Raw genomic sequence first — 25,598 nt, 5'->3', positions numbered from 1 at the left:
CTTAATCCACAACATTTAGATAACATATTGAGGCAAGCTCAAAAGGACATTAGCCTCTTTCATGCATTGTGTTTCATAAATAATTTCTTTTCTTTTCTGAGTGCAAAGCTTTTCCTGTGAAAAAAATGGCTACTTTCTTTTTTGCCACAAGAATTTTCATACTGTTGTTATTAATGAAATTATTTTTCTACAACTTGGAATAGCAAAAGCACAGATTTATGTTAGTCTAACCTCCATAAAAACCAAAAGAGATAACAGCTTATTCTTTTAAACATGCTGATTAAGTAGGAAATAGGTCAAGGTTCTTTGTATCTGAGTTTTTAGGGCTATTTTACAGCTTCATATCAAAATCTGAAAGAATCTTGAATGAAATGTGTGAGTTAAGTAATAGCATGCTAAAGTTGTGTTAGGGATAACATTTTGGAAGAAAGAAAGCACTTAGGATTTCTGTATGCTTTAAATGTTTTAAAATGACATTTTTATCCTAAGAATGAATGAAAAGATGACTTCCACATGTTCTGTTCCTAGGATTTATTTGAAATTCTATTTGCTGACTGAAATAACACCCTTAAGATTTTTTGCGACTTCTTTTTCTTTTTTCCTTTCTTTTTTTCCTGATAATTATGAAGCTATGTGCCCATCAGACCCCTCTTTTCTGTTACATAGATAGCACGTTTTAGATGTGTACAAATAGTGTATTTCACTCATATATAAAATGAAACATGAATTTTTCTTTAAATGATCAAATATGAAATCACAGACAGAATTAGTATAAAATCTGAATGTATTGAGAGAGAATGTGTATGTGAGAACATAACCTTTTACCAACTGGAACAGGCCAAATACTGCATAAGAAATAGGAGGTTTCTCTGTTGTACAATTGTTAAAATTAAAGTACTGAAATCAAGGCCTACACACCTATAGTCATTAGTAATTTAGAGGGAGCTCCCCTAATTTAGATAGAGGAATCTATTTTAATCTAATCTAAATTACTGATGGATTAAGTCAGTGATTCAAGTCCTAGTTCCATTTCAGCATGGGTGAGAGTGTTCCCAGTGAGTGTCTCCACACTGGCTTGTGGGGTGCTGGTAATTCACTAGTCCAATACAAAATCCAAGCACTCAAATGCTTTCGTACATTGATAGTAGAAACAGTGATTTATCCAATGGCTTATCATGGACTTAATCCCCTCAGGAATGCCTTTGCAGCACTCTGACTGTTTATAGGATACAGTCTAGAGCAGTGGTCACTGCACTGATAGACGGAATTGGTTGAGCTGTAACTGTAGACAGAACATGGAAGAAAGGCCAAGCCTGTCCCAGACCCAAGTCACCCACTCACTCACCTGATGGTTTACCCAGCTCAGGCCATGGATTTATTTCTGCATGGGTACCTGGGTATAATCCTTCACCCAGGGTCTCGTGGATAACTTTTTCTTAAACTGGGAGTATGGATTCCTACTACAGAGAAGCAACTGGCGTTGTATGCATTTCTCATCCAGCAGTGTGTGCAATAGTGATTGTTGTACCTCGTGGACATCTTTTTTGAGTTTGGTTCACGGTGTTCTCAGGTTGGTATTGGGAACTAAACAGGAATTTTGGTGTTCCAGATCTAGTAAGTGATCATCTTTTTGGAAAAAAATGCTGGATAATACAATCTCTACTTTTAGTACAGTACAGCCCAGGAATAGTGCTCCTTCATTACTCACCAGTATTTATTTGCTCATCCCTATATACTTGATATACTATGGATCTGGAGTGGTAATACTAGGATTAGTTAGTTGTCATTTTTTCTCAACGGCTTTAAGCTCATGAAATTCCAGCCTATGTAATGGAAACAAAAGCTCCCCAGGCTAATCACTAAACAAGTTTTACAGATACAAATACAATCAGAAAGTGTTAAAAGCCCAAGTAGCAAATAAGCACTTTTTCATACAAATATTACAAAATGAAACTTTTTCAGCCCAGATGTAAAAAAATATTTTTTTCTCCTTTACTGAAAGAAAATAAGAAAAACCCCTTCCACTGGTGCCTTGTCTGCGTCTTGGAGCAGCAAAACCATTTATTAGTGATGATGTGAAATATAAACTTCTCACATGAATGTTTAATACATGTAAATGACAGGAATGATGGCTAGTCCATGATTTATTGTATACCAAAGAGCAGATATGCAGATGTGCGGGGAAGCCACCCACTGAAGTAACCATTCTGTGTCAATATTTCAGTTCTTGGAGATTCATACTTCCAAGCATTAAAGCTCAAAGACTTGTCTTGATGAACATCTTTTTATAGTCTGATCATATTCATGCATAATGAGACTTGAGATACTGTCACCCATCTTCATTTATCCTCTGCCTTTGTAATTGTTGTGTGTATTTTATCTGCTTTAACTCAGTGTACATTTTCAGAATTTTAATATGTATACTAGCAATGGCTGAGAGCAGCAAAAATGTAATTCAGGAATGAGCACTCTGTGTTTTGGAAAGTATGTTTTTTCCTGACATTACGTCCTACAGACTTTTGTCGACATTATATACTCACCTCATCTTAGAGGGACTCCTAACCTCATTGCAGATGACCAGGTGTATGTAGATAGATGTAGAAAGGAAGGTGTTTCTGCCTCAGATGTTTCAGTTTCAGGCAGCACAAACAGGAGTTTGAGGCTTGTCACTTCAGTTTCTCAGCTCTGACTCAGAGTCCTGCTGACTGAGAGCAGAGACGTCAATGCTCAGTAAAGCTCCTGGCATGCAGAAAGGGCTGACTGGGTATAAACAGGCTGCTGAAAATGTAAATGTAAATGTCTGCCTGGATATTGCTACCTCTTGCACCATGCCTGCAAATTTCTGGGAGTAGTGATATCTGGGTGACCAAAGCCCTCTGAGGCAGGTCTGCAGTGTTTAACCACAGAACTCAGCTGTGTGGGATGGGAGCTGCCTGCATTGCCTCTGCCTTGCTTGTGTACAGGTGACCCTGCAAAATGGTCCATGCTGCAATTACACAGGGGACACCCTCCTCCATTTCTACTGAGAATCATATTGGGGCACTTCTGAGCTGTATTTTTCAGGTCTACATCGGTCATATTTGTGTAAGATACACACATGCTGTGTCATGGCACAAACCCATCTTTGAGACTGTAGGTGCCATTTAGACCTGAACAGATGATATAACCCTTGTTCATCCTCACTAGGCAACAAAATCTATGCTTACACTCTGCCACTTGCACCAACAGGAATGCACTTGCACCCTGGATTTGCTGGTATAGAAATATTCCATCAGGCGTTAATCTGTCCCCATGGTGATGAGCATATATTTTCACAGTATAAAAAGCTGTCAAAAACAAGCACTTGCGTGTTAAATATTATTCAGCATTGGAGTCTACTAGTTTACCAGTTGGTTGATGTGGTGATATTCAATTTTTTTTTTTTCTTTTATGGAAGGCTGAAAAAGCAGAAGGATTTATAAGACTTCCAGACTTCAGTGTGGATCGAGCAATTGAATGCAAAAAAAAGCAGTAAGTTTATCTCTTGTTCCCAGTTTTGCATGATTTTTACAAGATTGCAAGGAATGAGCCTCAGTAGTCTCTGACAATGAAGCTGTGGGGAGTTCTTTTGTGTTGTATAAATAATGAGATATTAATTGAGCTACTGAAAGAAAACCATATTGCAAAAACATTTTTTTGAAAAATCTCTGCCAGATGTGCTTTGCTAAAACCACAAATAAAAAAGAACAGATGAGTGTGCCAAATGCTTTCTTTTTCTTTTCCTTTTTTTTTAATTTGCTATTTATGAGTAGACTGTAATTCTCAGATTCCCCTCTTAGTTGAGGAGGTCAGCAGTGGTGCAAGTAATGCTGCATACCTCCAAGCCTGGACTATTATTTAGGCTGCTGTGGTGCAACTGAGGTTGGGCTGTACTTGAGGCCTTTGATTGTGCAGGGAATAAATACTTTCTTTAGCAGGGTGCACATTCAAAAATATTGTCTCCAAACTCCATATGCAGAACTGACTTCCAGCTGCTTCTGAGTACGCTTCAAAGGTTGGGAGGGGTGTTGCTGTTGTTCAAAGTTATAAAGTGCAGCATGGTTTTAATTGTGTCCCTCAAGAAAAAAACCTTCATTCTTCAGATAGAGAAGTCAGAAGAGCCAGTCACTGTTCACCCACTGTGTGCTGCTTGTGATTTTGCTGTGTCACATATCCTTTCCCTCAGCCATCAGTTTTCCATGCTTTGGAGGTCATAGCCTGATTGACCACAGCCCACAGAAGCTGTTCCATGTCTTGGATCACTACTGGTGTTTTCTTCCAACATTTTTCAAGTTTGCTTTACATCTCAGAGCTGGAGAAAGCAAAATTGCACATAGTATTTGCGGTATGAGAAGGCAGCAAAGTTATGTAATGAAATAATGGAAGACTTTGTTTTATTCTTTATTCCTTCTCTCAGTTTCTGTAGTTTATACTCTCTGAATAGTGTGTGGCCTAGGAAATGAGCTAAAAATAGAGTAGAGCTTTAAAGAAAGAGCTGCATTGATGGACAAGCTAATCTGGATTAATACAGTGGAGTGAATAAATATTTTAAATAATTCATTCAGCTATTATTTTTTCTTTCTTATGGAAACTATTTTTCTTCATATCTCTTATCTTTTTCTTTTCCTAAAGTGCTATTAAGATCAGCCACCCACAGATCAAGACATTTTATTTTGCGGCAGAAAATGTTCTGGAAATGAACACGTAAGTAGGAGCGACTGGTCGTGTTTCATCCTGTCTCATGCCTGAGAGCACCCTTTGAAAGTTCATTCTTTCACTGTCAAGCAGTCGTTGACAAAGTTATTTGGGGAATTACTGAGTCTAATTTTTCTGGTCACTAAATGGAAGAAAACTATTGCTCTTTGTTCACTAATTATGATTGAAATCAGAATCGCTTAATTAGCCCAATTTTGGTGCTAATCTTCCCTCATTTGCTGGTATAAATCCCCTTCTGTTAGAGTGGGGCTAAGATTTGATAGCAAGTACAGCACCTGGGAAGAAGTGAGGGGAGAAAAGAAAGAGAGGGAAAAGTCCCAGAAGTGATCTGGGACTAGAATATAACAGTTTCTGATTTCAGAGTATTGTATCAGCTAACTGGGAGGGTTAGAGGGATAGACAAGTCTGTTTCCTTTATGTAAATTAGCGTTAACTTCAGCATCAAACTGTGCTGTAGTTGAATGATTCTCATGGCAGGTCAGGAATTTTCTTTCCACAAATGGTCCAGAAGATTAACAACCAAATAGTTCACAATGGGAGAAGTAAAAATGGATATGAATACTGCCATTTTAGAAACCACTGAGCTATCAAAAAGATATTATTTTCTACTAATCCACTTTTGGCTGATTTAGATATATCTCGTATCTTTGCCCTTTTTACTTCAGATTGCACTCTTTTCTCTGTGCTATTGCATTAAATGGCCAAATACTGGATACAAAAATGTACAATTTAAATGGGAAGAAAGTTCCTGCAATAGTCGGGTCAGGATTTTCATCATGGCTATACTGGTGACCTTTATGTGATTTTTCACAGGGCAATGACTACTCATTCCCTCTATAAATGAGAGACCTCATACATGTTCGCCACAATAGAAAAAGAGAGGTTGAGAGAATGTGTGTGACCTTCTGAAAGATCTATAGGTACAGAAATGTGCAATATTACAGTAGTGTATGTCCCTAGATATGTATTAATTAATCTGTACTCTACAGATGCCTACAAGTAAATATAGATTTAAAGAATCTGTTGCCCTTTGCAAGTTGGAGTAGCATAGAGCATTCTGCTGAGGAGACAACCACGCATTTTGTTGCTCCTGCACTTCCCACCAGAGCTCCTGAATGGAGTGAAAAGATCCTGAGGCAGATTGGATAAGGACGACTGAGAATGAGGGACAGCTGGACAGGAATATTTCAGTAGAGAGGGTAACCCTAGTTAAGAGAGAAGAGATGGAAGGATGTCTAGAGAAGGAAAATTAGAGCTAATGGAGGATATTAGTAAGTGCTAACAGCCAGTTTGGAGCCCAGCTGGAAATTCTCATATGAAAAATGCTTAGTCTCCTGTGAGTCAGTGATTGAAATCTAAGCAGGTGTCTCAGCTCTTATGCCCCTGGAACGATTTTGTTCAAATTCCACTTCTTGATTAAATTTCATTTTGGCTTAAAGATAGGTAGGCTAGTGTTAGAGCAGCCTGCTCTATGCTGTACTAACCCCCCACTGCTGCAACTGATGATGTTTTCCTTGGCAAAGTACAAAATACATGCATTTAATACATAAAGTACACGCATACTCACGCATATGTCGAAACAGACTAAAAGACATCTGTTCTCTTGGCTCCACTCCTGCAAATGCACGTGTGAATGGTTCCACTGAACTCACTGGAGCATTGTGTGTGTCGAGTTCCTGGTGTGCAGAAATGCTTGATGGATCATGACCTTTTGTAACTCTTCATGCATATATCGACATATGCATATACCTGTACATATATTTCTATTAAATCAACAGTGGATTTATTAACAAAGTAATTTGTTTCACTAATTTATCATGTATTTTCTATTGTCATGCACACATGAAAAGTAAAGTAAAGTCATGCTGACTAGGTGCATGCATTTGGCTGGCCAGTTGTACATAGTTATTAGTGACTTGTCTGCCCTCATCATTAATGAAGTCCTAGATTTTTTTTAGCAAATCTTTTCCTTGTTAAGGTGGATTTTCATTTAAAAATTTTTTTTGTTAGGATTGGTTGTTAAAAATAATCAATGGACCACTCTTATAGAAATGAAACTTTGTTTTTCTGATTTGTTTGTGGCTCTATTGCTCATACTGAAGTCTAAAAGTGCAGTTACTTTGGTGCTGATCTTACTAGCAAATTCCCTGTTGCTTTAGTAGAATCAAAATAAAAAAAATGGGTTTTTTCCAGTAATGAATTCCTGCCCTTCATACTTTCTCTATATGGGCCTTGACTTTTAATTGTAAAAGCTTGAGCCTTTTCAGTTGTTAGTTACTTAAAATGTGGATAGATCTGAATGACCTACAGGTAAACATAATATACAAAAAGTATGACTAGGGAATGTTTCTAGCACCAGAAGAAGACAGCCACCTAGGAAGATAAGTGAAAAACACCCCCATTATAGCATAAACCAACACAGGAAGTGAGACTTACTAAAACCAAAAGTACATAGCAAGTTGAAAAATGTGATATGTTATGATCAAAAAGTTTGCTTTCAAGTGGTGCAGACTGTGCAGCAATAATTTTGGCCCGGCCAGCTGACATCATCCTCTGAGGCTCCCTTGCCTGTTTCTTCATCTCAGGTGAAAGATGACCCCTCAACAACTGGACTAATGCACTGACATGGAGTTACAGCACAAAGACTTTTTCTTTAGCTCACACAAATGTGACTCCTGGGTCATCAGTATGATGACTTTTTTTCAGTATCAAGCGAAAATGTCCCAGGCAACTTATCCTATTCACTGCAGGGAATACTAAAACAGAGGTAACTGGTGCCTTTCTAGAAGATGATCTAAGAAATAGAAATTTGACATTTAGTTGTCAGGTTAATGAAAGCAGATATGGTGAGGTAGAAAACAACTGAAAGGAGCAAAATTCAGTCTGAAGAGCATGTGAGTGTCTCTGACTCTGTGTTCCCTCTGTTTCAAACACAGGTGGCTTAGTAAGCTGGGAATGGCTGTAGACCCTCAGGCACCAAACAGGAAGAATGAGGAAGGTATGCTCCTAACTGGTTTCAGTGTGTAACTACATTGTGTTCTTCACAGTTTTTGCTTGGCCAATTTTTTTATTTTTGCCAGCTATTTTCTTTCTTTTGAACTGTTATCTTGGGTCTGCCTACTGCCTGAGCTCAGAGAAACCACATTGTCACGGCTCAGAGTAACCACAGGAAAAGAAAAAATGGTGAGAAACAGTGCGAGTGAGAGACACTAGGTGATCTTGGGAGAGGTGTGTAACTACTTTCTGGCACTTTGCTGGCTTGCTAAGCCTACCAAGCATGAAGAGGACCAGCTGTGCTGCTCTGGGTTTTGAGCTGGTGAGTTGTGTTACAGGAGCTGTGCTGCAGCATGGCAGCTGCAGGCCCAGGGACACCTTGTGCTCTGCAGACCCATCCCTACTGTGTCCTCCAGTCTGGGGCTTTCAACAATTGCAGTGCTGGGGGTGAGGGGGTGGTACTGCTGTTCTGGAGCCTACAACTTGTTTTGGAGCCAAGCCCAAGTTCATTATGGAATGAAAAACTTTAAAAGTCCTAAACAATTTATTTACTGTCTTAATTTGTGCATCGACCTAATATAACTCTTTGGTGGAAGGATACCAGCACTCAAATCACAAATCTGGGCAGAGGGGCTGGTTTAGAATGAGAAGTGCTCTGAGTAACATTATGTTACCAAACCAGGGAAGGACTCTAGCCTGGGGAATATGTGAGGAATATCTGGGCTTTTAAGTCTCCATTTTTAGAATATTGGTACCCAGTGCCCTTTTTATAATTGCTGAGCTTGTGATGGAGCTGTCATTATAAAGAAGAAGCTGCTGGTATTTGCAGTTGTATGAACACTGAGGTGATGCAGCCTGTTTTGTCTAAGCAATGAAGTTCCTCTCTGCATCCCTTCTGCTCTACCACAAAATTCAAGATTGTGGTTTACATCCAGGCTTGGGACATGTCATTACGTTACTGATTAATTTGATCTGGCTCCATTTGTGCTCTACCATAAAAGCAGCTTTGGGTTTGATAAACACTGATGCTGCTGATTTCTGGAGAATTCAGCAAGTCTCATCAGTTTCTTTGTTTTTAGTTCACACTTGTTTCTGGTCAGGAAACTTGTTAACTTCCACACCATCTAATTCTTCCTGCCTGTATCCTGTTTGAAGCCACCTTTATCAAAACACTTTAGGATTAAGGGCTATATTGAATGCTAGGTTGTGTAGCAAGAACTGCAAGATACTTGTACTCAGGGAGAAAGTCTGCAAATATATTGTCCATCTTTTCATGAAGGGAAGAGTTCAATGGAAAGTAGGAATGGCAAAAATTTTTTACATTAAATTGATTTTTTTAAACCTCAATAAAATGTGATACTGGTGGTATTGGTTGAATCAAGAATTATGAAGCAATAAAAAATGAGTTATTCCACCAATTTTAATATTAAAAACATAAAAATAATCCACTCAATAACCTCTGCAACAGGTTATCTAATAATTTTGCAATAGCATAATTTAGCCAATATTTCTTCAGCTTTTAAGGACAGTCACCCATTTCCCCCTCAGGAAAAGGCCTTCTGATTCCAGTGTCAAACACCTCCTTGTCTTTTCATGCATGTTTTGTCACTGGTGCTCCAGCAGCTGCCTTCACTGTGGGTGCAGCACCCACTGGTGCCTGGGTGGACATGTCCTGACAGAAACATTGCTGTGTTTCACTAAAACACTGTCACTACCCACAGTCACTTCTGTTCCTGCTGACCAGTTCCTCCTCTCTGTATCACACAATTCTTCAGAATATTGGCTCTTTTTGTGGCATTTCTTGTGTATTCAGATACTTTCTGTGCATTTTAACACACTCCCCTGTTTAGAGTATCAGAAACAGCTGTTGAGTCTCTTTCAGGTCTTCTGTGTGCCTAAAAGGGGAGCTGTAGAAAACATAGCTTGTTACTGAATTACTCAAAAAGGCATTAGTAGAGTATTAGAATTCTATATAGGCCTTATTTCAGCCAGTTTCAGTACTCTATTCCTAGATGTGCCAGTATATATTTCCAGTAAATGGAACAGCATCTATGCTACTCAAAACCCTACAGTTCTGCAAAGAGTACAGGGAGAAAAAATAATGAAATCCTTTAAGTTTCTCTTTGTTACCATGTTAGAAAATTCTCTCTCATGCACAAAATTCTTCTCTCTTACAACTTTATTCCCCTCACTCTGTGCTTATTAACACCCACCCTCCCCCCACAATCACATGCAGAAAAATAAAGCGTGTGGGTATTGAATGAGTTAATTTTAGATGAAATAATTTCAGGTGACTGTCCAGATACCGTGCTAACAAACTTTCTAGTGGTTTGGGCCCCTGGAGTCAAGCTCTGATGAGGAATCAGAGCTGGACTTAAGCAACCCCTGTTCTCTGGGGCAGAGCTGGACAGAGGCTCTGGGACAGCACAGGCTGCTGAGGCTTGTGGCCAGCAAAGGGCAGTGCTGATCCCATGGACACCACAGGGGCAGCCTCTGTTCTGTGACCCTTGGCACTCAAGTTCAGGCTCTGATTTTGTCTTTGCAAACTCCCATGTCCCCAGATCAGAGAGGATCTTGTCCAATATTTACTATGATCTTGTCCAATGTTTACTATTGCCAGATCCTGGGCATAGGAACCAGCAACATTGTGCCTCTCTTTTTCTGTGTGTCATTTTTCCATGATTATCACTTCATTTAATCCACATTTAAACACATTTGTGGAAAATATTTTCACCTGCTGCACAGATAGTTGAAAGAAATAACAGGATGACTGCCTCTGCCGCATGTCAATGAGTTCAAACTCCTACGAGTTTGTTACCAAAAAAAAAAAAAAAAAAGAGAGAGACAAGTAGGGTTTTCCTAGGGTATTCCTAGAGTACTGTGTTCACTTTTGGTATTATTTCATATGTTCTGCCATGCTGTATAGTGTGTCTCTATGAGACACCATAAGTGACACAAGACTCTCACAAGGTTGCTCTATAGTTTCCAAAACATGATATGAACAATCTTTTTATTCCAAAATTGCAGCCAAAGCAATTTTGGCCTGTTGCTAGCTCCAGGAAAACTTACTGATTACAGGGACAAAGGATTGCCTCTGTTACTTGCAACAGCTCTCCAACATTACTATAAGACTACAAGTGGATTAGGAGACACTGACTTGTTAAATATAGTCCTAAATCCAAAACACCTTACTTGGTGATCTTTGGTTGCCACAGTGCTGCAAAGAATAATGTATCGGTCTAACTCTTTATTTTTGCTCATTTTCCATGTCTACCTCAGAATGCTACAGTGAAAGTGAGCATGATGACCCAGAAATAACAGACACGCCACCTCCACCCTACACAGTCCAGACCCCACCTCCTCCTTCGGTAAGTGTTCCAGATATTACCTTGTTTCTTGTTGCAAGCAGGTTGAAACAAACCCCTCCTGAGGTTGTGGACCTGTAGGAGTAACCTATAACATTGTCTGGAAATGTCCATGCTGTGTTCCTGTGAAACCTTCATGCACAGACTGCCTGCCCCGTGGCAGAGCTCACAGCTGGCACATCCTGCACCACAGGGAGCTGTGCACTGCAAAAGATCAGCTCCTTCCCATTTATCTTGCTGCAGAAAGGAAGGTGTCATTCTACCTCATACACAAGCTCTGTCTTTTCTTTACAAGATTTTTAACACACTGCTATAAGCTGTTTTTTCATACTGTTCTCTCTCTTTTTTTTAATCCATCCTGAAACCTCTCTCTTTTTGTGACCTTAGCATATCTAACAGCTTCATATTTGTATATTTGAGTGGGCTGTTTTTAAGACTGCTGAAGCTGAAACTGCTTTTGTGGCAGTGAAGTGAAGGGAAAGAGCCTCTTCACACAGAGATAAAAATCTGGTTTTTTTCTTCTACCTCTGAAAAATAGACTATGAAAAAAGATAATAGACATTCTTCCAAAATCTATGTAGCATATTGTCCCAGAATATTCCTTCCTGTCTCACTTCATTTCATAAATTAAAATAAGCACTCTGAATCCTCCTGAGTCTAATCAAGTTGGCTTGCCTAATTATTATCTAGTTCTTGCCCTATTAATCTTGTTTCTATATAATTGTTTTTCCCAGTGATCTCATTGCCGTTAGATGTGATTTAAATGGGTTTTTAAAAAAATCTTCAAATTTTTAAAAAGTTTTTCCTTTTTTTTTTAAGTAAAGAAAGAAAAGTTGTTAATTTGCTATGACAGGCAGCTTTGCTAGTAGGTTTAGGGTGGTGTTTCTTTCCTCTCTTTGCAGCCATTAAAAGAAAAGTTTAATTTGTAGTAGAAGTCAGGAAGAGCTGTTGCAAGTAGCAGAGGCAATCCCTAGATGTTTGTAACCTGTAAGTTTTCCTAGAGCTAGCAACAGGCATTGGGGCTACGATTTTGGAGCAAACAGATTGTTCATATCATGCTTTGGAAACTATAGAGTAGCCTGGTGAGAGTCTTTTGTCACTACATTTTTAATTTTTAAAATTTTTCCCATTAAAATGGAAAGTCAAATTTACTTAATTCTCTGTTTAGAAAAGAGTGATCTGGTTTGGGCTGGTAATAAGGAATCCTGATTCAAGCCTTTTCCTTCCCTACCTGAAAGTTAACACTGTGAGGTGTTACAGTAGTATACTTAGTACTAAATATTCTCATGGCATCTCATGGAAAGGAAGGGTCTGCTGTTGAGGTACAAGTTCCTCTGTGGCATGCTGAAATGACACCCAGTAGCTGGGGTGGAGAGAAAGAAAAGTTGTTAATTTCTGCAAAGCAGGAGCAAATCAGAAATACACAGATGAGCTAGAGAAGCTTGTGCAATCACAGGCATTAATAAGAGGAGATGTAGTGGACAGAGTTGTCTGTTTGGCCATCTCTAATTAGCTCACATAAAGCTGGGAGCACATGTCCCACTGTCACCCACTCACTCCCCTCATTTTCAGTGAGATAAGTCAGCCTTCACTTCCTCATCCCAAAACGTGTGACGTTTATCACCAGATCAATCCTCCTGGCACGCGGGGGTGTGAGGCACTCACTGCTGTAGAACGTGGTTCTTTATTGCCTGTATTAGCTGGAAGGGAAATGTGACTGAGTGCCTATAAATATCAGAGGAGAGAAGAGCTTTGGCAATGTGTCTCCCCCAGTTATTCAGGGCTGTGGGTCAGTTAATGGAGCATCTTGAATTTTACACCTCAGTGGCTTCCCTTCAGGAGATGTAGATGTGTTTTCCGTCTGCTCGCCTCTGAGTGAGTGCCTGCTTTTTTCCAGATGATGAGTTTTAAACAGGTGCTGGTTTTAGTTTTCTGTTTTTCTGGTTTCCTGCTGCCTTTTGGTCTGTTGCTGCAGAGGCCATCTCCGGTTGTCTCCTTCCCATATGCTCCTCTGGAGTGCTGGCCTCCACATTTTGGCAGGGAACATGTGGGAGGAAGGCAGTGGTGCAGATGCTGAGGGATACTGCTTTCTCAAGCTTTCCCTTAAAGGAAATCTTCCTTTCAGCCTTTGCCTTTGTCAGCTGATTCCCCAATTCTTCCTATCCCTTAAAATTCCTTTCCTTGTGGACAAAGAAGTCATCTTTTCACCCATTTGGCCACTCCATTTGCTGTGGGTCTGCCCCATGCTCAGCTTGCTTACAAAGTGAGTAGGAACAGCTCTGTTTGATTGCAAGTCAGAGTCTTCTTTTAAATACAATATTTAATACCCCTTAAAACTTCTGGGCAAGGTCTGAAACAAGAAAAACACTGGAAGGATTGAGGAAGCTCAACTTCCACTAAAAACTCAATTCTAGGTTTACAGCCTATGGCTGTCTCAGGGAGGGCTGCTTAAACACAGCTCTCTGCTGTATTTTTTGTTGCAGAGTTCTTGAATCAAGCTGTGAAGTCTCAAAAATGTGGTGGATTTGGGTTCATATTCTGTGGGTGCAGCACTTGGCCTACTTCAGTTTTCTCAGATTGCTACTGGAAGTGACACTTATCCTGTCAGCTCAGTGTCAAGAATGCCACAGGCATTGACTGGAGTTAATGTATTTTTATTATTTTAAGCAGAAAGGCCTCCAAACTTCTTGACATCAACTCCAAACCAAAAACTATTATTCTGGAAACTCATAGAAACCCAGGTGTAGGCTCTGTTACATTTTTTTAGAGCAGCAAACACTTTGCTGTACTTATAGAGCCAAGTTTGTACTTGCTGTTCTATTCTCTGCTGGCTCAAAACATTTTGAAATTTGCAGAAGAATAAAGTAGTGATCATGAGATTCCATGTGTATGCATGAATTTGGGTACTGTGGAGGAAAAAGTAAGTGAGGAACAAATAAATTATAACATCTGTAGGAAAAAAGTTAAACTGACCACCTGCATTGTCCATGTGTGAATGCATACACAGTTAAAAAAATCAGCAGATACATTAAGACAATAGATTGCAGTAGCAGCCAAAAATGCAGTTGAAGAGTTTCATGGTCATAATTTTTCTCTAAAAAATATCTAGAGACTCATTAACCTCCAGTGAAATCCTTATGATCAGCTTTTTAAAACATCCCCAAATGGAAATTTATTATATGGATGATTGCAAAACTTCCAGAGGAGTCGCTCAAATAAGTTAGATAAACATTTGTCATGCCAAAGAAAAAAACAAAACACAACACATATGCTGACAAAAAGAAACACCTTCTGGCAGTCATATTTATTCTTACTCATATTTTTTAATTAACACACAATGAAAATGAAAATAAAAACATATTCCCCTCAGTGAGGCACAGCCTTCATTTCAATAAAACTTTTTTTTTTTGTGTAGGCAAATGCCAGAAAAATAGAGGTGAGATCTAATATCTTCCTTCTCCAGCTCTGAACAACTGAAATTAGACCATCTACAACATGTGGGCAAGAGCTCTTACTGTTGGGCTGTTCTGCTTGACTTCCTAAATGCTTCAACAATTTGTCTTTGTGGTAGGAACTCTTAGATGAAATGCTTCGTATCACCTGTGTTCCCAAGGGCATTTTTAGTACTCCTAGTTTAATACAGCACCTCCTCATCCTTTGCTTGAGGATTCATATGTGAAGGTTTCTATTTTAGAAACAAAAACACACCTGAAACACAGTGCTGTGCTTTTCACAGGGGAATATAAATGTCTGGGTCTTGCAGTGTTTGGCATGGTCTTATAGGAATCATGAAAGGATCAGAAAACATGTCTTATGAGGAATGGCTGAGGGAGCTGGGTTTGCTCAATCTCAAGAAGAGGAGGCTCAGGGGAGACCTCATTGTCCTCTACAATTCCCTGAAGGGAGGTTGTAGCCAGGTGGGGGCCATGCCTACAGTGACAGCACTGGAGGAAGTGGCCTTAAGTTGGGACAGGGCAGATTCAGGTTAGATATAAGAAAATATTTTTCACCATTAGGTTGGTCAGGGATTGGAATAGGTTACTCAGGAGGTGGTGAAGTCACCATCTCTGGAAGTGTTCAAGAGGGATCCGAATCCAGTGCTGGATGATGTGGTTTAGGGGTTGCAGTGGAAGTGCTGGGTGCTTGGCTGGGCTGGATGAACTTGAGAGCCTCTTTCAACCTTGACAATTCTATGATATTATGAATGGCTTCAAAAATTTACAAAAGTGAAGAAGCTGCTATAAACAGATAGTGCCCACAGTCTGATATAGGGCCTCCTCATCCTCTGAATTGACTCCTTGTTACATGATGCAGCTGCATTAGAAGCACAGGAAGGCTTTGCTGTTTTTAATATGAAAAGGAAGTAGTACACATTACAGTATACAACACTGAATTGAGGAGTTTAAAAATAATAATAAAAAAATTGTTACTCTTGGCTTGGTTTATTTGAATAAAACTTATTTCTGGTTTACTTTATAAATAGGTATTCCAGGCTAGCCCCTTTACTGTGTTTTCAGCTTTTCCAGGTTTCCCTAGCAACAACTTCTCAGTAAGTTTCAATATTTTCAGTCTAGTTCTCATCTGTTTTAATCCTTACACAGATCTATTTTACATAAATATTGAGGACAGAAACTTGTGGTCCATCAAGTCTGGTATTCCAATGCTGGCATTGGCCAGAAGGAGATGATATGCAGAAGGAGTAAATTTCTGCAGTAGCAAATCTGGCTTTCATATCACGATGATCTCATCACAATTTCTGATAGCTTCTGCTAAGCCTACTTGCTCTGGTGAATGATTATCCCTTGAATGGACTACCAAAAATACTTTACTGTACTTCAGTGCTTGGGACCCCTTCTGTCTATCCCTGGTTATTGCATTGGTGGAACTGTAGAGTGCTTCATGTTCAATGGCTAATTTGGAGTTTTTCTTCTTCACTCTTGATTAGGCCAATAAAGTGAAGACAAATTAAAGAAAGAAGGTGAGTGTGAGACCTACCAGAGAAGGCTACTTTCAGCATAATAGTTTTCCTTGGTCTTTGTTTCTAGGCACTGTCAGGTTCATACCTCTTTTGCCTTTGGCTTCCTGGTGGCTTGGTTTCTTAAGTTACTGCTCTGTAGGAGATTGATTGCCACACCACTGGTTTGTTTGGATGAATAAGTAACCAGTACATCAATTTTTGGTCATTCAGCATTTCAACGGCATATCTATACATCATGTAGAGCCTAGAAAGAGGAGTAATTTGTTAATAATTTTTCTTTTTTCTCTTTTTTTCTTTTGTCTCTGGAAAGCAGGATCAGCAGAAGTCATCATTCACCTCAACTCTGTCAAGTGAAGCATCTTGTTCTCTCTCCTCTCCTGAAAGCACTTTCCATTCCCAAGAATCATCGTCTTCCTTGACATCCAAAGTGGTTTATTCCGAGAGGCAGTCCTGGCTTGACCTGGTGAACAGCTCTGCCACGGAAGAGGGTGATCAGCCTTTAACGTTCTGCGTACAGATCCATTCTGACGAGGCGCCACAAGTGGTCTGTGCGGATGCAGCAGAAAGCCAGGAAGTCCAGCTTTCCCAACCCAATGGTGGATCCCAAACCTCTTACCTAAGTGCAGATACACATTGTCTAGCTGTGCCAGATGCAGCAGGACAGCGATCACCAGCCAGAGGTGAGCTAATGAGAGAGGAGATTTTTGCTGCAGAGCCGTACAATAGAAGAGTTCCAGGTTTCCTTAACTTCCTTCCCCCTTCCTTCCTCTATATTCCTCACTGAAGAGTTTTCCAGTGGCACATCATTTATAACATTTAAATTATTGCACATTAAATATATAACCTAGTATCTGGTTTGTAGGTACCTTTGCAACTTTTCTGAGATTGTATCTATATGTTAGACCATAACCTCTGTGTATAAATTTACCATAGACATAATTTTATTAACAGCCCTTATTTCAGTGCAGATATCTTTATTCATTAGGATTGAATCAAAATGTTAACAAAGTGTGTCACAGAATGGACACTGTAACAAAACTGTAATATGTAGAGAACAGTGAACATAGGGTTAAGTCAGTTCAATTTTACAAATCTGTGCTGCTGCATTTACTCAAAGTACATAGTCCCTATTTGCTTCATTAAGCTTCATTGTAATCAAGAGACAACAACTGAAATCCTGAATCAGAAAGTCTATTAAGACTGGATTTTGTTTAAGCAAATAGGTGTCTGCACAGTATCCTCCTACTGAAATGTACTGCTAATTGCAAAAGGTGGCGTGGTTCCAGAATTTGGTTGAATTGTTACTGTTTGTAACTCTCCTGTGTAACGAGGAAATATCTCCTGCCTTTTGAGCAAAGCTTCTTCTTCCTGAGTTAAAAGCAGTTGAAGCCTAAGAGTTGCTCCTGGCATACAGTTCTGAGTAGAGGAGTAATACATAAGGGAACAACAACATTCCTGTGCCTCAGCTCTTCCCATTATTCCAAATCCTTATAAAGATTTGAAATGACTACTCTGTTGCTGAAAGAGAAGGGTTGTCTCAGCACAATGCAAAAGAAAGGTGCATCTCAAAGCTTAGGCTGAAAATAATGCAGTGGTGAAAAGAAACAACATTGGAGTTGTTGGGAAATCAGGGCATTTCTCTGTAGGTGAACTTGATACTGAAAGATGATACTATGAGACACATTAGTTACCTTGTCAGTCTCCCTATGTTTTACAAATATCAACACATAGAAAGCTGGCACCCCTTTATGTAGTCATACCTTTCCTGATTTTACACACACGCAAAAACAAAGGACTTTAAGAAAAGTAAAGTTTTCATCAAAAGTGAAAATTAACTCAGTGTTTTAAGCTCACCTACCTTATCCATTTTGTAGGCTTCTCTGCTAGAAAATTCTGCAGCAATGAAGAGCAGAAAAAATTAAAATCCAGAGTGAGCATATATGCTGTTTCTATGCATTGGAAAAGAGTGCTGTGCTTTGAGTTACTGTGAATCTAATTCCTCTAATTCTGTCTTTTCAAGTTGTGAAAAGGTTGGAGCTGGCAGAAATGGAGTCTCTAATGAAAAAGTCACAAAGACATATTAAATATATTGTTTTCTGTAATTTTACCTTATGAGTGAAATTTGATAAAGTCATATCTTTGGAAAATGTCATTAGGGATAATCAATTAGATTGCTGGAATGTAGGTAATAAATGGCATAGTGGCTTATAGATCCTGTTGATAAAGATTCAGTGATTGCTCTTCAGAAATCTAAACTTTTGCCTAGAATATACTCCTCTGGTATTGTCAGAAATCCTGCAATTATGTGTAGGTTATTGCTTTCCATTGTAATGTAAGTGTGACAAATACTTTTATGGAAGTCAGAGAATGTGCATGACACATTCATAATCACTTAAAGTGTAGTTTGATCATAGGCTCAATCATACTAACCAATTAAATGGGATTAAAATGTAAATCAAGGCATATTTTTGTATACTCCTGCAGTGTGCAAGATGGTTTAATTTTGATAAGGTTATTCCTGGGGAAATGAATTCTTCTGTTGCTCACTGCTTAGCTGATGGGCAGCCCTGATGGCAGAGCACAGAACATTTCCACCTGAGCCACGGTGGTGATCACTGACAGAATTCCAGGAATAGATCATTTCCCCAAGACAGTCACTATGGAAACTGTATCACCTGTCACCTCACTAGTTCTTGTCTGCATCATGACCCATTGCTGACCAAGCAAACGTACACCAGACACAGGCCTGTCTTTCCTTTATCAGTCTGCATATTATGGGCTGGGCATAGAGAGTGCTGCTGTGCGGGGCCCTTCCCTGCAATGGTCACTGAAAACATTAAGGAAATATTTTGCAAGGAGATTAAGCTACTTCAATTTGAGCATGAAGTAGGAAAAGAAGGATTAATGTAAAATAACATTTCAGTTCCAAATGAAAGTTATCAAAAAGGATGCAATTCTGGCTCTGTGGCTCATCCCCCAAGAATTTCCCTCTCCAACTAGTTGATAAGCATGTGCATAAATACTGTGAGATGAATTCAAGTTGTTGAGTAAAATCTAGCTGCAAATTCTCCTGATTTGCAAAACTGGTAAGAGCACCCTTGCTATCTGATGCAAAACAAGAAGGCATACTTCAGTGCAGTGGGCATTATTTGCTTTAAAGTGCTTCTGAATAGCGTGTTTCTGACATGTTTCAGTCATGATAGTGCATCCAGGAGAAGACAAGTCTGTCTTTGGTCCACATTTGTCCTGAAAGCACATATTCCCTGTGTGTAAAGATGGCCCTGCTATCATCAGAACAGCTATGTTCTTAGGTAGCCTTTGATCCCAGTCCCCCACAGAACCTACAGGTGTGTCTCTCTCCTGGTGAGGATAAAAAACCCTGCCACACTTTTTTCTGGCCACATTCTTCAAGGTAAAGCCACAAGTTGGATTTTTGGTTGTAGCTGATAAGAACCTAGAGTTGAGGTGAAAATTTTCTAGAACTGAAGAGAGCTTTAGCTGGGCAAAGTCTAGAAATGGAGACCAATGTGAGAAAAGTTGGTACCTAAAGGAAGAAAGAGTAGCTGTGGTTTTGTGGGAAGAGCTTACCATGAAAAAGTACGAAAACAGTGAAGAAACCCTAGTGATGAGTTAAACAATGGAAGAAACATTTTCCAGAAATAAATGAATTAATCTCCATAAGAAAAGCTACAGATTCAACTAAATTATGATGATGGACTATTTTTTCTACAGAAATTATTTAATGAACTCTGCTAAGCAACTGTGAGTATCTGGTGCAAGGAGCCGTAACATTTGATATCTTTAACAATCTTTCCATCCACTCTTAGTGGCGTTATGAGCATTGTCAGCATTTATTCTCTGCACCAGTTACTGGCGAGATCTTACATACCAGAGAGTGAAACAAAGAAGGGGAGTTTATCAGTTTTCTCTTTTGAAAGGAGACCAGCATTATGCACCCATTTGCTTTTTGGGAATATTTAAGACTTTGGTGATGCAGCTTGCTACATGCAGAGTGACAATGGATTCTAAGCTGCCTGTGATGCAAAGAAACTGAAAGGTAAACAAGAAACAGCTGAGAATACAAGCAGTTGTCTGACTACGTGCACTGTATCCAGGAGCTGGCCTGGGCCCCTCCGGGATGGCTGGACACACTCTTCTGGCAACCACTGGAAGAAAAAGTATATGACCCTGACACACCACCATTAGGATCAAAAACCTCAACAGCTAAAGGAACTCACAGAAACTAAGAGGTTTTATAAGAAAATAGGAATGTACGTTCCTATTTATTTAGGGGGATCTACTACTATAGCAGTAAAATCCTTCTTCCCCGCATTTTCTGAGGGTTTCATGATCTAACAAAGTTAATGTACCTTGGCAAGGCATTCCTATTTTACCACTTCTGGTTCATTTTGCCTTAGCTCACAGTAGCTGTGGAAGATCTGGTGTGTGCTGATATTTTCAAACCTGGGCAGCTTTTCAAATACCTCTTGGATTTTATCTGGGTTGGTTTTGTGGGAAGGAGTTGGTTAAATAGGAGCTGGATTTATTTAATTCCTTCTGTTCTCACGACTGACATCCTCTTCCTCTCTGGAGTCTGCCTGTGCCAGTAATAGCCAGAACAGATCCTCTGGTGTGCTCTGGCCCCTTTGTTTCTTCTGCAAAAGTTACAGAAAATAGCTGGATCGTGGCTGAGACTAGACGAGAAAAGTGCTTATGGGGAGAACAACTGGGTAGAGAAACAACTTGAATAATTATTTTGTTTCTCATCAAAAAAGCATTAGAAATCACAGTGAAAACTATGGTGCTATGGTTTTCTGAACCCTCTGAAAAAGGATACTCATTTATGTTGTTTCCAGTTCAGTTTATTAAAATTCCACCCCTCACTGCTGAGTCCACTATACTGTTAGACAACAGCATCTAATTGTGGTAGCATAGTTTTCTGAATATTTTTTTCCAATCTTTCCTCCCTTAGTTCTGCATTTGCCAGTGAGGAGTTTGCCTGAGTTATGCTCACCTAACTGAATTTTGGTTCTGTATTTTCTGTTCCATAATTATGTGGGAAATGGGATTTCCCTGAGGTGACTCCTTATTCCCATCAAAAAGTCTAGTACCACTGTGGAGAAGGTCTAGAGGGTGGATAGGTAGGGAAGGGCAAAAATCATCTGTGACTTTTTTCTCTCTGCTCTTTTCAGCTTTGGGTGTATGTGTTCTCTCCACTGGTGTAAAAAATTTTAGCAGAATCAGAAACAGAGGTGCTGGCAAAGCTACAAGATACTCATAAGAGTAGCAAGAACAGGAGGAAGAAGCAGAGTTTTTTTTTCCCCTGGGATTAATACACAACTGGGGGTCTGTGAGATCTCAGTTACAGAATGGGAGAACAAATATTTACATTTCAGATAAATTTAGTCAGATACATTCTGTTGGAGGTGGTTTTCAAAGTAAAATGGTCTTTTTGCCAAATATTTCATATTTCTTTACTACTGGGAAACAATCAACATTATTTTTCACAGCTGCTTTTTGAAAGTTCTGGATAATTTCACTTATGGAGGCCTAAAGAGCATTAAAGTTGAGATTTCAGACAGGCTCCTGTACTGATTCTCCAAGATGGGGAGTCTCAAAATATTAATGTCTCCAGCCTCTGGCAAGTTGGCTGACAGGAGGGCTGAAGCTGAAAATTGAGGAGGTGAAGAATAGGCATGTTGAGCCTCTGGGAGGTTGTTCTTGTCTGTTATACCTCCTGTTAGAATGAAACTCCAGATAAATGGCATCAAGCCTCAGAATTGTGTTTTAGCTCCCCTAAATCAGAATTTTTCAGTTCCTCCATTACCTCTCCCCCCTTCAGATTTACAGCACCATTCTAATGCATTCAGTGGCAGCTTCAAGCTTGCAAAGTGTGGGCTTTTTCTTTCTGAGCTTGGCTCAGGGGTGCTCAGGAGGCTGAAGGTAAAATTCCAGATAGGTAACAGATAGTCTGGCCTCACTTTATAGAGGTTTGTTGGCAGACATATTCTTTGTCAACAGCAACAGTGTTCTACACAAATGCACAATATTAGGATACTCTCTTATTTTTTAGCTGTAGTTGAAATTAATCAAAGATGGTGACAAAAGTGCTGTGTAACTCATACCTGGCTCTACACAACCTGTAAGTTCCACTAACCCTTGTTTTTCAGCAGTTTGTTCAAGTTCCATTTAGTTCTTTATCTATCTGATATGAAGAATCTGACATGTTCCCTTCCCTTTGAAATCATCTGACCCTGATTAATCCCTTGGAGGATGAGAATGGTGGAAGAATAAGAAATAGGAAAAGAATTTCAGGTAGAAGTCTTGAAAGTGTGCAGAAGCTGAGTACACTTTGCTGGGCAAGTGCATCATGTATGAGCCTTCTCCTGTGCTTTTCTCCCTTTGGCTCCATCTTTTTCTGTGCTGAATGTTACTGTACTCCTGACAGTTTCCCACAAGTGCATGGAAGATACCAGATTATTTGGCATGAAAGAAGAGTGTTCAGTGAGGGTGAATTTTTCTCAGTCCTTCTGCTTTGTAACCCTCTTAGGATACTGAGGAAGTTCATGGGTTAGCCTCAAAAGGTGTCTGGAGCAGGGACCTTAAGTCTGCTGAGGGTTGACTTTATCTAAGATTTGCTGAGCAGGACTGAAGCAACTTTCCCCCCTTCTTACACAGTTTTTCTTGGATAGCTTATAAAGATTAATTTATCTCTCAAAGTATTACTGTGCTCAGTCCTGATGGGTGATGTCTACAGCAGAGTTGAGCCAGTCCTGTGCAGAAGCTGGCTAATGAAACAAACAGCTGCTTCACCCCAAGAAAGCAGGCAGGAAACTAGTTATTGCAAGCCTCATGGCATGTGCCAATAGCTTTCAGGAAATACTATTGCCGTGTATTATGCCTTACACTTCCATTTTTTTTTCTGTTTCCTGCAGCTTGTTAAATATACAACAGTTCTCCTTTTCCTCCCCCAGCAATGTACCAATGTTGGAAGTTATATTTAGTTTTAGTTAAGTTGCAGTAGGTTTTTTATAATCACACAGTAGTGAAGAATAGGCCAGAAACACAGTGAAGGCAAATATTTGCAGCATATCATAAACCTTTCTCATAACCTAAATATTTAGAAAGAACAGAGATGTAGGAGGATGCTGTATTTTAAAAAACATGGAAAAGATAAGAAGCAGCCTCCTTAGCAAGCTGACATATTGCAGCATTCTTTTCACAGCAGCATGACTGAGCAGAAGGACTTGTTCCTTTTGTTGTGAATATATTTGCTGACTGTAGATGATTTAGAAAAGTAAATGTTTAACTTTAAAAGAAAAAAGTGTCCAGCCAGTTCAACGGGAATAGGAAGGACTGCAGTTGAGAAGAACCAATACCACTACCCCCACTGACATAAAACCAAGTGTTATCCAAAGTGGATCTTGAGGGATTCATTAGCACCCTGAAAACAGCAATAGCTGTAAGACTTTGCTTTAGAAATCACTGAAGCTGCATGGACTGAAGGACAAAAAGTGAGTTGTGCAGTCTGTTGCTAAAAATGTCCTTCTGCTGAAACGCCCCTACATATGCCCAGCACATTTTCATTTCCGTCTGTTCATTTTAAAGTTGTTTTATTCTGAGAAATGCCTTTGCTTAAATTTTCATCTTATTTTATACTATTCTCAGCTCTTTATTTACTTTTCCTTTTGTGTACTCTCTGTCTTGGAAGATGGTCCTGAAGCTTGGGAGCCAACAGAATAATTAAGGTGGAGATAATCAAGCCTTTGTTGTGAGGATTTATAAGCAAATTCTCTGCTGCAATGTGTGAAACTCAGGGGCGAGGCATTGGATGTCCCAAGGGTTTTTGCTTTAATCTGTTTTCTAGGGACCTTCTCTTGGGGCTCCTAAATGTTTCTATGTTTCTTTTAATTGTGCATTTTTTTGAAACTGTTTTCAATAATTACCAAAACCTGGTGATGAATCAGCACACCAAAGAGAATTTGCCCTGAGAGTTGCCAGGTAGAAGCATAATTCGCTGTGAGTAGCATGCAGGGTGGGATGAATGGGTGTAGATGCTATCAGAGTTGTTTTGTTCAAACATAGGGCTACTGACAGTTGTTCAAAGTCTGTGATATATCTAGAGCATTAAAGCAGCACTCTACTAGTGGAGATACAAGACACTGTTGGGATCATCACCTGATTCTTAGCAACATGTGAGTTTGCCTATGTCTTTCTCATAGGCATTATTACTCTAGAAATGACCCTAATTGCCCTTAGTTTTAACTCTAATACAATTATTTTTTGAGTTGGTTAAGAGCCTTCCTAATAGCTGAAGGCTAAAAACATAACTTTTCTGTTATCTGCTGATACATTCACGTTCTCATACCCAATTTATTCTTTTCTTTGCAGACCAGGAAAAGTGTGATGATGATGATGAGATGGAGCGACTTTACAAGTCATTGGAGCAAGCAAGCCTGTCTCCCATTGGTGACCGTCGACTGTCAACTAAGAAGGAGCTTAGGAAGTCATTTATCAAGCGCAGCAAAAACCCCTCCATTAATGAGAAACTCCACAAAATTCGAATGCTGAACAGTACATTAAAGGTGAGTTTGCTGATCTTGCCAAGGAAAGCTTGAGAGAAAAAAACAGTTTGGCTGAAAAAGAAGCAGAACTGACTTCAGCTAAACTGTAATTATATATTTACTGAAAGCCCCAGAGAATTTTGTTAAGTTTTGGAATTCTTTTTTCCTGCTTCATTGTGAACACTGATCTGCGTTATGTTGTTCAGCTTGAACTGGAAGCAGAGGCAATAGCTCAGGAGGGACTTCTCTTACAGAAGTTCCAGCCCATTTGGAAAATTTAATAAAGAAAACTCTTGGTTAACTGGAAAACTTGCTAGCTCAGCTAAATGCACTAAACAGTGCATTAAGAAAGGAAGAGCAGACAAAGTACATTGATGATAAAGGACATGAAAATGACCCTGAGCCAAAAAAGTTTTCCTTATGTGATTATCAGAGAATGTACAGGATGTGCCAAAGCTATTGTAAAGACCTCCTGTAACTAAAATATTTCTAATAACAAAAGCATCCTGCTTTTATGTTGGAAATATATCACGAATATATCACGAAGAGGGGTACAGGGGTTCAGGAGATGTTCCATGAAAGGGCTGGTAAATCTGTCTGGAATGTGGGAATTTATGAAGCAGTTTACTTGGCAGCATCAAGTGTCACGGGATTTCAAAGCCTGCTTCTGAGTGGTACTGAGAGAAACAAAAAGCTTAACCACAGCATTTGTATTGTGAGGAGAAGACAGAATAAATGCAAACTTGGGACTTCACTTGTTTCTTTTCGTATGCATTAGAAGCAGGAATTGAGTATCTTGTTTCAAATGCATGTATTTGGCTTCAGGCACTGTAAGCTGGAGAAATGCATGTGGAATGGTTGGACTTGATGATCCTAGAGGTCTTTTCCAACCTTAGCATTCTGTGATTCTAAAAACTTATCCTGCCAGCACAATCATTGGTTTATTTGTTGCAATGGAAGGCT

The 25,598-nt window shown here is 39.4% G+C and overlaps 1 protein-coding gene across 2 annotated transcripts in view; it reads left to right on the top strand.

Moving 5' to 3' along the window:
• Positions 1-25,598, top strand: part of IPCEF1 (interaction protein for cytohesin exchange factors 1) — a 35,050-nt gene that overhangs the window by 5,142 nt on the left and 4,310 nt on the right. The window contains exons 3-8 of one of the 2 annotated variants that reach the window (XM_064708195.1): positions 3,437-3,510; positions 4,651-4,722; positions 7,671-7,732; positions 11,008-11,096; positions 16,385-16,751; positions 24,463-24,656. In XM_064708195.1, the coding sequence (XP_064564265.1) occupies positions 3,437-3,510; positions 4,651-4,722; positions 7,671-7,732; positions 11,008-11,096; positions 16,385-16,751; positions 24,463-24,656 (858 nt within the window). Of the gene's footprint in view, positions 1-3,436; positions 3,511-4,650; positions 4,723-7,670; positions 7,733-11,007; positions 11,097-16,381; positions 16,752-24,462; positions 24,657-25,598 lie in introns of both variants that reach the window. The other variant, XM_064708194.1, reaches the window with a different exon arrangement.

The sequence above is a fragment of the Zonotrichia leucophrys genome, chromosome 3 (assembly GCF_028769735.1).
Source record: "Zonotrichia leucophrys gambelii isolate GWCS_2022_RI chromosome 3, RI_Zleu_2.0, whole genome shotgun sequence".
In the NCBI taxonomy this organism is placed as follows: Eukaryota; Metazoa; Chordata; class Aves; order Passeriformes; family Passerellidae; genus Zonotrichia; species Zonotrichia leucophrys.
Note: the sequence above shows the minus strand (reverse complement) of the source record. Positions and strands in the feature narration are given on the sequence as shown.